We start from the raw sequence: 15,430 nt of genomic DNA, 5'->3' as shown, positions 1-15,430 counted from the left end.
CCAAAAAAACTGGCAAACAGATGATTAATAGCACGAGATAGGTGGTTTTAATGACGTCATATTGTTATTAATAATAATAATAATAATAATAATATTAAAAAAGATTACAGATTATTGAGCGCAGATATAATTGTATATTGATTAATTTCAGGTTTTCATGCAATTTTCATTATGTTTAGGATTGACTCACCTAAATATTTTAGTATTTGAATATTTGTTCACTTTAAGGATTTAGTTATTTATTCGTCTTAAAAAGCAGAAAGCTGTTTAATCTGACTTTCGTTTCCTTGGTGTTGCTCTCTGCTCCGGTCCTGTTCTGTTTATCGAGTGACAGAAGGCTGCAGCTCTCTGAGTCTTCATATGTATGTACTGTACAGTAAATGGTCTGTATTTGTATAGCGCTTTACTAGTCCCTAAGGACCCCATATAATATAATAATATAATTTATATTGCTATAAAGTTAGAAAAGATCAAAGACAGCTCTAATAGTCTACCCGTGAACAGTGCAAACTCCTTACTCTTCTTGCAGTAGAAGGTGAGTAGTGTTTGGGCCTGGTAGTGACGAAAGGTGTCCTGTAGCTGACGTGAGCACCGCAGGGTCAGAGTGTGAACCCTGGTCCTCCGGTCTCCTGTCTGGAGGGTGTAAGATAAAACAACCTGACACACAGGACAAAAGGAAAAAAAACAGGTTTAGTGTACAGCTAACATGTAAACTGGTTCCCAGTATGTGCAGTTACCGTTCCATCGATACATCGATATCACCTTATTTGTAAACTACATCAGCAAAAAAGCTTAAAAATTGTCACTATAATGGATTTAAATGACAGACCCACCTGTATGGCTACGCCCCTCGTCTCATCCAGAGCTCTGGTGTGTGCGAGCTCCACAGCCAGTGTGGTCCACATGTCGAGGGTGGCCAAGGTGACACGTCCAGGGTTAGAACCAGGAACAAACAGCCCGTAACAGCCGGACACGCGTAAATCTAGTGAGACGCGTACATGTAATGGAAGCATTTCTGCAGAGCACTCCCTGCAAAATCTTAACTAAGAGATAAATCTCACCTTTGCTGACAAATATCCTGAGCTCAGCCTTGTAGCCTGTGTGCGTCTCTACAGTCCTCTTTAGATCAGTGCTGAAACGCTCTCTGTCCAATTCTCCCTGTGGAGCATATAAAAAAGATACCAGTTTACAACCAGACCTCACAAAACATTTTCCAAATCGTCATTATACAGATACAGATAAAAGACCTCCTGCAGTACTGATAAATCTGATGGCCTCTTTAATTTTCTCCAGATGGCTTTTTTCTAGTTCCATCTGCTTGTCTGCTGATGTAAGAATCTAGACCTTGTTTTTATCCTTGGTTTAAAAAGCACCATTTGTCACATGTATTTACACACATTTTAAACAAGATTTGTAAGAGTGAAGCAGAATGTAATTTGTCCCCATTAGGATAACTAACTCAGGCAGTGGAATTCTCAGTGAAACAGTAGGAAAAGCTGCTGATTTACCTGGAGGTGGCTGTAAGTGTGCAGAGCTCCACCTGTCAAATATGGAATGTCGCCTGGCCAAGCCCCACCCACATCTTGGTGAGAGAGGACAAACAGATGAACACCACATCCCTGATGGACGCACTCCTTGACCACTGACACGACCTGTTCTGATGGCTGAAAAATGGACTGTGGGAGGGGGAGGAGAAAAGAAATTTACATATGGAGTGGGGTCATTCACCAAGGATGAGTTGAACGGTTACATTGCGACCCTAGTACCCACAGGTGTTTACACCTTATGGCATTGAGATAGTCTACCTTTGGTTTGTTGGTGCCAAAGAAGCCTGAGCTTGTGTGTCCAGTCTCTATCAGAGAGGTAGTATGGAAGATCAGCAGCTTGCCAGGACAACCCAGACCCTAGTTTGTAATACAGTCAATTATGATTTTATCAATATTTAATGCAGCCACATCGCACAAAGAAAAACCTTTAATTGTGACATTTAGCCTAATGAAGTTTAGTGCAGTTATGCCAAACCTGTAGTACAGCAAGTCCTGCTTTGACAGGCAGCTCCATGGGAACTCCACCGGAGTCAGTTCCTTCTGTGTTGAACTGAGGAACGAGTTGTAACACGCTGCATGAAGAACAGAGACAAACAGATTGTGAAACTCATGAAAGACATCAAGACAAGACTATACTTACATCAGAGTTTAAAAACAGTGGCACCTGCAAGTGCTACCAATCAGCCTCCTAGTAGATGCACTTATGGTATCAATTTGAAATTCCTGGGTGACTTCCTAAGTAAGTGCATTAATGTCAGAGTATTTTTGCTTTTAAGGATTTTATTATTCATATAATAATCAACTAAGAGTGTTTATATTTCTCTTCTGTACTCAACCAGCTGCATATTTTAATTGCTGGCTCCCTACTTTATAACGGAAACTGTTTGCTTTCACATAATCACTCTTTTGCCTTCACATTGTCACTGTTTGCCTTCACACTAGCAGGAAACCGCCACCCACGAGTAAGAAACAACCTTGTAGAGAACACGAAGTTTTTTGATAAACCACACCTGTTTTCTTGACAAGATAAGGATGATATTTCCTTTTTTGTATGCTTCATGATGTGTATAAATAAAGCCAGACTGCACCAAGGAGGTGTGTGAGTCTCTCCCTGAGTCTCTCACCCGTGCACGTTTAAAACTGCTCTAAGTGTCTGAGTGATATTTCATTGCATCTGAGTACTTGATAATAGAATATCTTTAACATTTAATTGGTCCTTCTGAGCCGGAGTGGACATTGATATTTTTTCAATGCTCCAATAGGAGACCTTCGTCAAGTCCTGACGTCGTGAGAAGCCCACGCTGTCGACTCCTCTCCAGGCAGAGGATAAAGTCCAGAGACGTGACGTTCGGGTTCTGGCCAGCGTTCTTATAAGAGGTCCACGACTTCAGGGGTTGATGAAGGAAACCAAAGCAACCACACAATAACTCAGGTGAATATTTAGCACTCACTCACATCTTGCGCAAAACGACTGAGGCAACCTGTGGTCTGTACATAAAATAGTTTCCCGTCAAAATATGACAGCTTAGTAACAGTCTCGTCTGAAAAAGGACTGGTAGAAAAGTTACGCAGCTCGCCTGAAAAAGGGCTTGGAGCAAGCTTTATGTCAAAATACGACAGGATAGTAACATTCTCGTCTGAAAAAGGACTGGTAGAGAGTTACACAGCTCGCCTGAAAGAGGGCTCGGAGCAATGTAAAAAGACACAGAGTTGCCCAGAATAATACTCATTACGCGTATGATCTGTTGTTTTACTGTTTTGTTGGTGGAGTAAGTTGATTTTACAGCACATTAAGGAGGCTGAACTACTCCACCGAATTGTTTACCGTTGGTTGCTCGAGTTCTGGTGGAACGGGAAAAGGTTGTGTTTCATCACATAAAATTGACACCGCTTTCAAGGCTAGCTTGAAAGTAGAAGGCCGTGTCAATAGCCTCTCCCATTCCTCGTGCCAGAGAAAGCACCACGGGTGTGTATGTGTGTGTGTAAACGCAAATATAATAATAATAATAATAATAATAATAATAATAATAATAAGGAAAAATAATAATGGGTAATAAATCAACAAAACTCACTGCTGACGAGCAGTGGCTAGAGAAAAAATGTCCAAACGCCGGACTAATTAGTAAAAATAGATGGAGAAATCCAAAGAAACTAAACTGCCCTGCGTGGGAGGGAAAATGTACTCCCTTTGCAGTGACTGCTTTAAAAGACACCCTCCAAGCGGAACTAAACAATGAAAAAAGTTTTAAAAAGAAAGCCAAACGTCTCACAGAGTGGCAACACTTTAAAGCCTGGATGGCAGAAAATGATAAACGCACAAAGGTGCGAGAAGAGAAAAAGAAAAAGAAAAATGAACAAAGTAGTGAACTAAAAGATCCACAACACCCAAAACCGCCTCCTCCATATGTGCCTGCCCCCGGCCCGTCTAATCAGCCAGTATCAAAAAACCCCTTCACTGACGCGCCAGGCCCATATGATTCAGCAAGACAGCAGCATTAGTGACACATGGCTTAACGCATTTGTCAACGGGTGGAATGATGAATGTCCTCTCTAAACACTTCTACACTAAAAATTTTGAAAATTCAGCAAAGGAATTCATCAGAACATGCATGATTTGCCAAAGACATAATGCACAGGGGAACCTCCGACCAAAAAGAGGTCATTTCCCCACACCACCTCACCCTTTCCATACAATCCACATGGATTTTATTGAACTAAACGAATGCCAAGCATCAAGATATGCTCTAGTAATTATAGATGTGTTTTCAAAATGGCCAGAAATCTATCCAGTAAAAAGAGCAGATGCAATATCAGTGGCAAAGTGCTTATGCAATCATTTCATCCCCACATATGGCATTCCCAGTCTGATAAGGTCAGACAACGGAACACATTTTGTTAATGACATCATCAGCAAAGTCTCTGAAGCTCTAGGATTTAGCATCAAACATCACTGTGCATATCACCCACGAAGTGCAGGACTAGTGGAAAGAACTAATGGCACAATAAAACAGAGATTAATAAAATGCATGGAAGAAACAGGAAGACCCTGGCCCGAATGTTTAGGTTTGGTAAAGATGTGGATGAGAATAACACAAGGTTCTCAGAAACTTACACCTTTTGAAATCATCCACGGGAGAGCGTTTCCATTGCCAATTACTAGTGAACCTATTAATAAATCAATAAGGGAAACTACCCTAGCAGAATGGATGACTAAGCTGTTTGAAAATAAAGAGATTGTGTTAAACAACCAACTGCCGAGTGATATCTCTCCAGTGTCTTGCAGGTTGCAACCAGGTGATTGGATCCTGATCAAAGTACTCCAGAGAAAGAATTGGAGTTCACCAAGGTGGGAGGGCCCATACCAAGTCCTACTTGCCACACCCACCGCCTGCAAAATAGCAGAAAGACCATCTTGGATCCACCAAAGCCACTGTAAAAAAGTGAGTGACAATCCAGACGCTTAGACGCCGGCTCCCCTGGCTTCTAGGTGATCTATTGGTGGAGGGAAGGGCTGATTGGGTATATCCCGCCCTTTTTTTACTTCTCGCCAATAGTCTACTCACCAGAGGTCTAGGTGTGCCTGGTCATCATGAAGACACTTGTCCTCCTAGTGGCCAGCATTGCACTCCTGGTGAGCCTACTAATACTCACCCAGATGAGAGGAAATAAACAACACCACCTGCAAAAAAGATGGACACATGACAACTCACACCTGCGCGACCTGAACCAAGACCGTGACCACCCATGGATGAACAACGCGTGGTACAGATATGTGTATGATAGAACACGCACCGACAACAGCACGGAATGCTATGTGTGTTCACATATGCCAACAACAGCCGTACACGCAACAATATATGGAAAGGCACCTGAACTTAACGAAGCGATGTGTGTGTTCAACAAGGCAACAATTGGAAATTGCTCACGCAGAGCTTTGATGGCAACAGGACTGGCCCTGAAGGGTCAAAGCACAAAGAAAGAAGACTTAATTCCATGGTGTAGTGACACAGACGTCAAACGTGTCATGAAACCACTTTCACAACGACGGATCCTAATTGAACAGACAACCCCTTGTGCCTACAATCTGACGAACTGGAACTACACCTGCAACGAAAAACATTGGGTAAACGTCAAAGCCAACAACACAAAAAACAAATCATTCGCCATAGTTTTGCCGCCGGACATACAGCACCCAATGTGTTTCAACTTCTCCGATGGAAACAGGAAACTTGGACGAAACCGCAACTGCACACAGACACTTGACCTGACCCAATCCAAAGGAATACACACCTTCAAAAATGGAACTTTCTGGGTCCAGGGAGCCGCTTGGGCCTGCGGGCCTAAAACCTACTTCATGCTCCCACCGAACTCCACCGGTCTGTGTGCACCAGTACTAATTTCAGACCACACCTTCAAGATCACAGCAGAGACACACACGTCAAGAGCAAAACGTGAAGTTGCTGAAGTAACTGAAGTAATGCCACATGACTCAATCTATGGATCAGATGTGCCCAAGAACTTCAAACTATGGACTGATGGTCAGAAAGTCCTCCACTCCTTGTTCCCTTGGGTGGGAGTTGGGAAAAACATGCTGAGGATCGAGACACTTGACTATCGATTTGGACTGTTCCTAAACGCTTCAATGAAAATCAACAAAGCGCAAAATGAAGAAATCGACGCAATACGCATTGTAGTGATGCAACACAGAGTCGCACTAGACATGATTCTAGCTGAAAAAGGAGGTTTGTGTGTATTGTTTGACACTACATGTTGTACATACATCCCAGACAACATACACTCACAAAACATGACCGACGCTTTGAACACCTTGAGAAAGATTAAAGATGCTGAACAACAAGACTATGTCACAAGCACTGATGATTGGTTGACATGGTTACTAGGTGGTTCATGGAAGTCCCTACTGATTAAAGGACTTGTTGGAATTGCATTTTTGCTTTTACTGTTATGTGTTTTCACAACATGTGTAGTACCCTGTCTGAAGAAAATGGTGTCAAACATGGTAACAACTTCTATCAATGCTTATGTGATGATGTCTCAAATGGAAGAAATTTTAAAAAATGATCCAAACAGTAATGTTTAGTTTAATTGAACACAGGACTGTTTTATGACGTTCAAACCGAAAATGTTTAGACAAGAGGTTATGAACTGACAAAAATAACAGTACTGTCATGTGAGAAATCTAAACAACAGGAGGGAAATGTCAGAGTATTTTTGCTTTTAAGGATTTTATTATTCATATAATAATCAACTAAGAGTGTTTATATTTCTCTTCTGTACTCAACCAGCTGTATATTTTAATTGCTGGCTCCCTACTTTATAACGGAAACTGTTTGCTTTCACATAATCACTCTTTTGCCTTCACATTGTCACTGTTTGCCTTCACACTAGCAGGAAACCGCCACCCACGAGTAAGAAACAACCTTGTAGAGAACACGAAGTTTTTTGATAAACCACACCTGTTTTCTTGACAAGATAAGGATGATATTTCCTTTTTTGTATGCTTCATGATGTGTATAAATAAAGCCAGACTGCACCAAGGAGGTGTGTGAGTCTCTCCCTGAGTCTCTCACCCGTGCACGTTTAAAACTGCTCTAAGTGTCTGAGTGATATTTCATTGCATCTGAGTACTTGATAATAGAATATCTTTAACATTAACAAACTTGAATGTAAATGACACCTAACCGCCTGCCTGCCAGGGTTTTGTGGCAATTAACATACTAGCATTGTTTTCCTAAAAACATGTCTACCATGGGTTAGGGTTATTAGGGTAATAGGGCTATTATCTACCTTATTAAGCCATAAAAACAGCTCATGAGTTTAATTTTTGTAAACGAGGAAAGGTGAGACATAAAATAGCAATAAGACAGAGTTCGCCTGTTTGTGATGGGTCAAGTTAATTGCTGCATTATCAGAAACAGCCTGCATGTAAATGCCAGCTTGACCCCACAGGGTCGCAGACCTGGTACCTGTGTTTGAAGCAATCATTTCAAAGGCAACACGAATGCAGGTTTATTGCATACATTTGCAATTATTTTGCCTGTTCTATAGTCTCCAGCCAGCGTTTTCACTATAGTGACTGCAGCATTTGTGGCACCACAGTGGTCAAGGCCACTGAATGAGATCAGGGGAGTAACCATGACAAATGTGCCAAATTCCACAGCTTTTTATCAACATGGACCTCAAACGTTGTGGTGATTGCCTGCTTTGCTACCAATAAAAGATAAAATATTACTTGAAAGAGTGAAACATGAAACACTGACATGAACAAAGTAGTACCACTGCATCAGTTTGTCATACAGACTCGGCAAAATACATCTGAAAAAACTGCTAGCATCTCTGTTACCTGTCGATGCTGCTGATACAGTCTTTGAGGGGCACCAGAAGTCCCTCCCTCACAGGAAGCTGCAGGTCTTCTGTCTCTGTGATGACCAGCATGTGTGGGCGGGACAGTTCAGGACTGAGGTCGTAGAGGTGGATCCTGCTGTCATACGTCATCAAACCAACACGGACATCTAAAGCATCACCATCCTCCCTAAACACACAGGATGAAACCTTAAAGACAAACCAGGATTTATCAAAATTGCACAGGAATACTACTGAACACTGTTTTACCTTTTCATAGAGTTAAGCAGCATTTGTATTTGTTGTGTTACGAATTCCAAGTGTCCTCCTCTCAGTGCTGAGACAGACACATCTATGGCTAGAAGGAGTGCAGCAGCTTCCCCCTGAAACAATATGACAAGTGTGTCACAGTTGTACTTAAATTTCACAAAGCCTGTTTTCAAGAGCAGCTAATGATCATCAACGTGCAAACAAAACTGTAAATGGGTAACCTTCTGAGAATTGAGGATTTCATATGACCCCGTGCTGAGTTCAGGCCTCTTCTCCTTATCAACCCGAACCCCGTTCACACCATTGGTAGGCTGGTAGTGCTGCCATGGTACTGAAACACAAGAGAAGACAGACAAACTGCAGCTACACAAAAAGCAACAAAATACAACAAACTACACTCAGTTTGTCCACAGCAGTTCAATACACTGAAATGGCTTTTAAACTTCTTACTTGTCTTCATTCCACCAATATTTTAAGTATTTTTACTCAAACAAGTACGTTCCATAAATCCATAAAGTCTTCAGGTCAAAAAGACACAAAACATTTTTCTGTTAATAAACAGTACAGTGTAGAAAAAGTTGCTAAAAAACAAACTATTAAAGGAAACAAAAGACAGTACAAATTTAATTTAATTTAAAGTGAAAGCAAGGAGTTAAAGGGCCAGAGCCTTGGGACAATGACTACAAATGTTCTGCCTGCTTTATTATTGAGCTCGACCCCTGGAATACACGACTGACCTCAGTGTTTGTACAGACCACATAACGACTGCATAGATGAAGTTTAGTGTATTTGAATTTAATCAAATATAGGTTTTTTTTGTATTTTTGGTATTTGTGAGTTTACCTTCTCTCTGTTAAATCTTACCTTCACTGAGTTTGCCACAGAAGGGGCAGTAAAACCTTTGACCACAATCCTGCCAGCCCATCGCTGGACACATGGAAGCTCCACACCCCCCACAGCCCACAACACACTCTGTCTCTTTGCACAGTGGGAGAGGCTTCTAGAGGCAACAAACACACACATTTAATGCATCTAATATCTAAATGCCATATTAGTTAATTGTAGCAACAGTATTGTAGCTTCATCTCCATTTTTAACAGAATATGAAGCAAACTGAGCAGCGAGAAACTAACCTCTTCAGCACTTTGTTTTACCAGAGGGGTGATCAGAGCGCCCAGCGGCAGACGGCTAAGCAGAGCGGCCTGACCCTCACAGGGCACACAGTACGAAGTGGAGCGGATGGCAAAAGGACTTGCATTACCTACAACAGATATAAGCACACAGAGGATCAAAGATGGGATGCAGGTTTTAAGTAATGGTGATGCACTGGTGAATATGCCATCTGCAACCAGAGTGCTGGATAAAATAAATTTAGGAATACAGACAGTTTTGTGTGTGTTCACCTCTGTCCTCTACGATATAGGAAGTAGTTGCCAATGGAGGAAGACTGGAAAAAGGCTCAGAGGTAAAAACCTTCCCCTCCCACTCAGCCTTGTCTTCCGTCATCACCTTCACCTAAGGCCAAGAGAGAAACAAGAGGTGGAATCAAGAATATGTTAACATTTCAGAGGAAAGACATATACGTGTAAATGCATGGAATTAAGGATAAATACTAAGCTGCAAAAGAAACAAGCAGAAATGGTTAACGACACTTTACATTAATGGACATTAGACATATTAGAGAGAACATGCATCGTCCTTCAGACTAAAAGCCTGAGAGAAGTTCAAGAGAAAATTGTTGTTCGCTTTAAAGGAGCGGACAGGAGTTAGTTATGAAAAGACAGAAAGGTAAGAGGACAAAAGAACTTACAGCGCTAGGCAGGAGCTCTGGGTCCAGACCATAACGAGATTCAGAGTTATGAGACTGCAGAGAGGAAAGGTAAAAGCTCATTCTCAGAGCTAAGATGACACACGGGTGATAACAGAGTCAACACGAGCTGATGTTCAACCTATTTTCTGATTCTGAAAGAATAAAGGTTCCTCAGTTTTACAGCAGAGTAAACACACATGAAGAAGTTAGCTTATAATGTTAGAAACTTATATACAACTTCCTTAAATTTATGGGGTTCTAAAGACTAAGAAATTATTTTGCTATAAATTATTAGAATTATATATATGCATATTTAATATTAGATGTTTCCTCACCTGAGGTGTGAAGCTTTTGACCTGTGCAGCTGCAGTGGGAACAAACTGGTTTATGTTTTCTGGGGAGAAAGGGGAGATCCAGAATAGTAATAAGTGGTCTATTTTTATTCACACTACAGCACATGACATCTGATTAATAATAAATGAACTCACCTCCAGAGTGTGCTGGAAGTGTCCACTGAGGCTGCTGTTCGATGGGAGATGTGGGCGAGGCATGATTGTGAGTAAATACAGCAGATGATCTGGCATTTGCTCCCTCAAATGCAGGCTGAGGTATACACTGTGGACTCTCGTTTCCATATAATGGAGGCCTAATGGGCAAATGATTTTGATGTGGTGACTGAGGTCCATTTACTAAATCCTGCTGTGTGTAGGGATGCTGGAAATGTTGAGCTACAGCTTGGTAAGGGTTGTGAGGGGAATGAAGTGATGTCCATTGGGTGTCACAAGGACGAATGCCTTCATTCATGTTACTTCCTTGGCTTGCAGCTGGAATCGTGGCTGAAACATCAGGAATGACTGGCTGCACACTGTGGTCAGTGTTATTAACATGTAACAAGCTGTTATGAGGATTGTTGTTATTGGGTGAAAATACAGTGAAGTCTCTCTGGAAGCTGGAGCTGGACATCTGGAGGTGGTTGTAGCAGGGAGTGTAATCAGAAGGAGACCTCAGGTTGAGATGCTGAAAGCTGGGCAGAGGGTCAAAGAGGTGTCTTGGAGGTGAAGCTGTGGACCAGTCCTTCTGACCCGCCCACGGCTGGCAGGGTGTCTGGCTCTGATTGGCTGAGGGGACGTCCATCATGCTCCATAACCATCACTGATAGGTGTATTTCTTTTTGGAGGCGTTACCTAAAGAGAAAACAGAAAAATATATCAGGAGGGTTGTAATGTGATCCTGCGCTCTCCACTGACACAGGTTATATTTTGGAATACGTTGCATTTTCAAAAACACAGATTTTTCGCTATGAGTTCAGTTTCTATGATTTTTAAGCAAATTTTAGCAGAAACTGTCGAGTCTACATAACCGCTAGCTGTCCTTCGGATAGCACCGGATCTAAATGATCATGAAACAGATCAGTAACAGTACATATAAGCAAACATGATGAGATAAAACACCAATGACTCAAGAAACAAATTCATATTCGGTTATAAAAGACTTAATACCCTCGGACATCAAAGGAAACGGCGGGCTCCGCATGCAGCACTTGAACATTTGCGTCCTCATTTTCGCCTCCCCTACACCGGAAGCGAAATGCTTTACGTTATATTAAAATGTAGAAAAATGCACGAATGCGATAATAGTAGTTTTGTAAGCGTTTGTTAGTAGCTCCAGCATCCCCGGTTCCCGTTATACACCTGAGCCTCACTGCAATGGAAGCGTCATCACGCTGGAAAGTCTAACGTTTCCGTATGTCCTTTCACAGTAAAAGCCTCCAAAACGTACATATTTAATTCGGTTACTAATTTGGAGTTATACAATGGGACTAGATGAAAATGTTTTCTATACTATATCATCTGTGCTGAAATTGGGATTATTGCACATTTATTTAGATAATTTAAAAGTAGCTGCTAATTCTTTCCAGCTGAAGATGCCCAGAAAACCTGAAAACTAACTAAATACATATATGGTAAATGAAATAAGGTCAGCCAACAAGAAGCTACAATACTAAACACGTGCTTATTAAATGCTTCATTACTTTTTTAAATGTTGCAATATAATATTAATATCAGAGTGCTGAGTGTCAGACTGGCGACCTACTAAGGGTGTACCATGCATCTCTCTGTTACTGTTAAGAATGAACAGTGCAGTTCTGTCACCAAGTACTTTCTTTTTGAGAAATTAAGATACTGTTTTGATGAACCTTTTATATTTATATTTGATCAAATTCAAACATTCTGAATGACTAATTTTCCTACCACTCCTGTACTCTCGGTGTACAATAATGTGTCATCAAGATACAAGATTTTGCCCCCCTGACCAAAAAAAAAAAAAAAAAGCTACAATATTATTTTTGAGACTTTACTGTTGAACATTTATTTTAACAAAGCATCATGTGCCAGTATACCAACCAATGTAACCAGATACTGTATTCAAAATTGGTCACAGTACCGAGGAACACCATAAAAAAAAGTATTCATGTAAGTATTCATGAACTGTCTCTGTTAAACAAACTTGATAAAATAAAACATAAAAAAAAAATGAAAACAAAAACTGAGAACTATAATGGAAAGATATTCTCACATCTGATATACAAATGGACAGAAAGATTAAAGAACAATAAGTCAGCTGAAGGATGTGAAATGTTGCAGGTTTGAGTATTAACATCATATCAAATCTACAGCTGTTGGTAATGTGGAGTACTCTGCTGTCCCGCTGATTTTCTGGGCCTTTTCCTGCTTTTTGGTGAATCTTGGAAACAGTCACTTTGTCTTTGCAGGGTTGTGATCCTGTTTCTGACGTAGTCCTTTACACCTTTCCACGTGCGGTTTCTCAGCGCTCTTGGCTCAGCATCAAGACACTTTATGCAGTCGTCTTTCTGAGGCACCTTGTGGCCTTGAATGAAACTCATCATGTGTCTTTCTACAGCGTGGACCTCTGCCTCCTCCCACGTGTGTTTAGTTTTATGGTGGAAACCTATGAGGATGAAAAAAAACCAACAAAAACATATAACAATATATATTTTTTTTCATGGTTATTTCTTTTTATGATTTTGTCAGGGGCCATCTGTAGATGCTTCTATCATGCAACTGAATGTATTATTTGCTGTATTTCTGCCCACCTTGTTTTTATAGATAATACCAGATTACTGTTTCATTCAGATGCTAATGACTGCTTGAAGTTGGTACACCTATTCGGTTTATTTTTAAGATGTTAAATATAAATAACTACTTTACTTTTTATGAAATATATAATATTGAACTGGAAGAGCTATAAGTAAAATGCTCCACACACAGACTTTGTTCCATTTTGGATACTATTTGTTTACATTTGTTTATTTTCCATGAGCTTTTTTCACCTAAAATGCTGCACGTAGGACCACCATGTATAGATTGTGTTAATATACTGTGCTGCTAGAGGCTGGTGGGTTTACTTGTGAAATAGTTTGAATCTTATTTGACAAAATATGTAATTATTTCATTCATCGTGGTAAAAAGCTAACATTCCAAAAATTTGCAAAGATGAACGAGGCAGATGAAGAAAGATGTAAGGTTCAGGACCAGCAACACATAAAAGGTGGTAGGCCTACTAATTTGACTCTTGTATTTTTATTAATTTATTATAAGTTTGTGTGACGGTCCCATTATTGTGATGAAGGCAATCTAAACCAAATGCAAACAGAAATGAATAGACAGGAAGTATATTAAAGGTGACCATTATTACCTTTCTCACTGGATTTGACAGATCTGCTCGTTTTGCTGGAGCTTGTTGTTTCTTCATGTTCTTGTTGATAAAACATTTCTGTTCCACCACCTGCATAGGAGTCATTGTGATCCCATGAACTGGCTTGTTCTCCACCTGCAGACTGTCTCACTGTATTGAAGACAAAAAATATATACGTATAAGGAAAATTATTACTTTATTACTTTTTACTGGGAATCTTAATGGGGAGAGTAGGGGGAGAGATAAGTCAATTAAGAGGGAATGTTGAAGAAAACAACATCATATCAAATCTACAGCGGTTAGTAATGTGCAGTACTCTGCTGTGGCTCTGCTGATTTTCTGGGCCTTTTCCTGCTTTTCGGTGAATCCAGGGAGAAGCCGCTTTGTCTTTGTAGGGTTGTGATCCTGTTTCTGACGTAGTCCTTCACACCTTTCCACGTGCGGTTCCTCAGCGCTCTTGGCTCAGCATCAAGACAGTTTATGCAGTCGTCTTTCTGAGGCACTTTGTGGCCTTGAATGAAACTCATCATGTGTCTTTCTACAGCGTGGACCTCTGCCTCCTCCCACGTGTGTTTAGTTTTATGAAGGGAACCTGTCAGGAAGAAAAGAAAAGAAATCAATGATCCTGACATTAAAATTAATCTTGGGCAGAGAGTATAGGAATATTTTTCTGAGAACTTCTTTGTGATCTGTGTGCAAGCCCAGAACCAAAAATAAAATCTAATTATTTAATTTGCACTGATAAAAAGCAGGTATCCCTAAAACCTGGGCTAAAATGCTAGCCACGCAATGACAGAGTAAGAGCCATGGAGGTCTAAAAGATCAACTGAATTCTACTAATGTACTGAACTGTAAGTAAAGTTAAGTCTGACAGTCTGGTAAGGAAAACATCTCTGCAGCAGGTAGTAGCTAGCATGACATGATATTACCTAAAAATACCGTGTCAGTCTTAAAGACTACCATTATTAGCTTGTCCACCTGATTTGACAGATTTGGGACGTGTAGTCTTGCTGGAGCTTCTTGTTTCTCCATGTGCTTTTTGATGATTAAAAGGTGCCTCTCCATTGTCTGTAGTAGAGCCTTCATCGTGATCCTGTGAGTCAGCTTGTCGTCCACTCGAAGGCTGTCTCGCTATAAATAAATAAGTAAGTAAGTCTATGTTCACCTTAGAAATCCCAGCACATATACACAGAGATGCAAATACAACATTTACTACAACTATGATTCTAATCTGCACCCTAAAACAGCATTTAAGGGTACAGAATAAAACTGTGAGTACTCAAAAAATCAGCTGGATTATTTGAAACAACACCACGATGAAAACTGCTGTGCTCATAAAAAGAACAGACTGGTATTGTTAAAGTGGTGGGCAATTATTAGCTTTTGTTGGCCATTGTAATAGAGGAAGACACTCATGACTTTGTGAAAGAGACAGATACAAAAAAAAAGCTGAACAGAGAGATCGAAGAGTGAGAGAAGGAGGTAAAGAATAAGCAAAGGAAGAATAGCAAAGAATAAGGAAAGAGGGTTGCTGAAGACATTTACAAAAAACAAAAAAAACAGGTTTGGCCTTCAGCAACATATCACATCTATAGCTGTAGGTAATGTGCAGTACTTTGCTGTGGTTCTGCTTCTCTGGGCCTTTTGCAGCTGGTCGGTGAATCCTGCGAAGAGTCATTTTGTCTTTTCAGAGTTGTGATCCTGTTTCGGACGTAGTTCTTTA

The 15,430-nt window shown here is 40.6% G+C and overlaps 2 protein-coding genes across 5 annotated transcripts in view; both read right to left on the bottom strand.

The window, feature by feature from the left end:
- The window catches only part of si:dkey-13n15.2 (protein transport protein Sec24C), a gene marked incomplete in the record, with an annotated part of 18,877 nt that extends 7,162 nt beyond the window's left edge, over positions 1 to 11,715 (bottom strand). The window contains 16 exon segments of the mRNA XM_042216707.1: positions 519 to 657; positions 834 to 982; positions 1,062 to 1,158; positions 1,509 to 1,676; positions 1,806 to 1,904; positions 2,023 to 2,119; positions 7,912 to 8,100; positions 8,181 to 8,293; positions 8,402 to 8,511; positions 9,045 to 9,180; positions 9,314 to 9,441; positions 9,584 to 9,695; positions 9,991 to 10,044; positions 10,326 to 10,384; positions 10,479 to 11,174; positions 11,490 to 11,715. Of these exon segments, the coding sequence (XP_042072641.1) occupies positions 519 to 657; positions 834 to 982; positions 1,062 to 1,158; positions 1,509 to 1,676; positions 1,806 to 1,904; positions 2,023 to 2,119; positions 7,912 to 8,100; positions 8,181 to 8,293; positions 8,402 to 8,511; positions 9,045 to 9,180; positions 9,314 to 9,441; positions 9,584 to 9,695; positions 9,991 to 10,044; positions 10,326 to 10,384; positions 10,479 to 11,127 (2,299 nt within the window).
- Positions 11,716 to 12,342: 627 nt separating this feature from the next.
- LOC102302645 overlaps positions 12,343 to 15,430 on the bottom strand; it is a 10,724-nt gene continuing 7,636 nt past the window's right edge. For 2 of the 4 annotated variants that reach the window (XM_005952016.3, XM_005952018.3), the window contains 5 exons: positions 15,323 to 15,408; positions 14,668 to 14,838; positions 14,024 to 14,299; positions 13,708 to 13,857; positions 12,343 to 12,960 (listed from right to left, as the gene is read on the bottom strand). In XM_005952016.3, coding sequence (XP_005952078.1) covers positions 12,662 to 12,960; positions 13,708 to 13,857; positions 14,024 to 14,299; positions 14,668 to 14,838; positions 15,323 to 15,408 — 982 coding nt within the window. In that variant the 3' untranslated portion in view covers positions 12,343 to 12,661. Of the gene's footprint in view, positions 12,961 to 13,707; positions 13,858 to 14,023; positions 14,300 to 14,667; positions 14,839 to 15,322 lie in introns of all 4 variants that reach the window. The other 2 variants (XM_042216705.1, XM_042216706.1) reach the window with 2 other exon arrangements.

This window comes from Haplochromis burtoni, unplaced genomic scaffold, assembly GCF_018398535.1.
Source record: "Haplochromis burtoni strain Fernald_Lab_line unplaced genomic scaffold, NCSU_Asbu1 Contig_1204, whole genome shotgun sequence".
NCBI classification, from domain to species: Eukaryota; Metazoa; Chordata; class Actinopteri; order Cichliformes; family Cichlidae; genus Haplochromis; species Haplochromis burtoni.
This window is presented reverse-complemented; position numbering and strand designations above follow the sequence as displayed.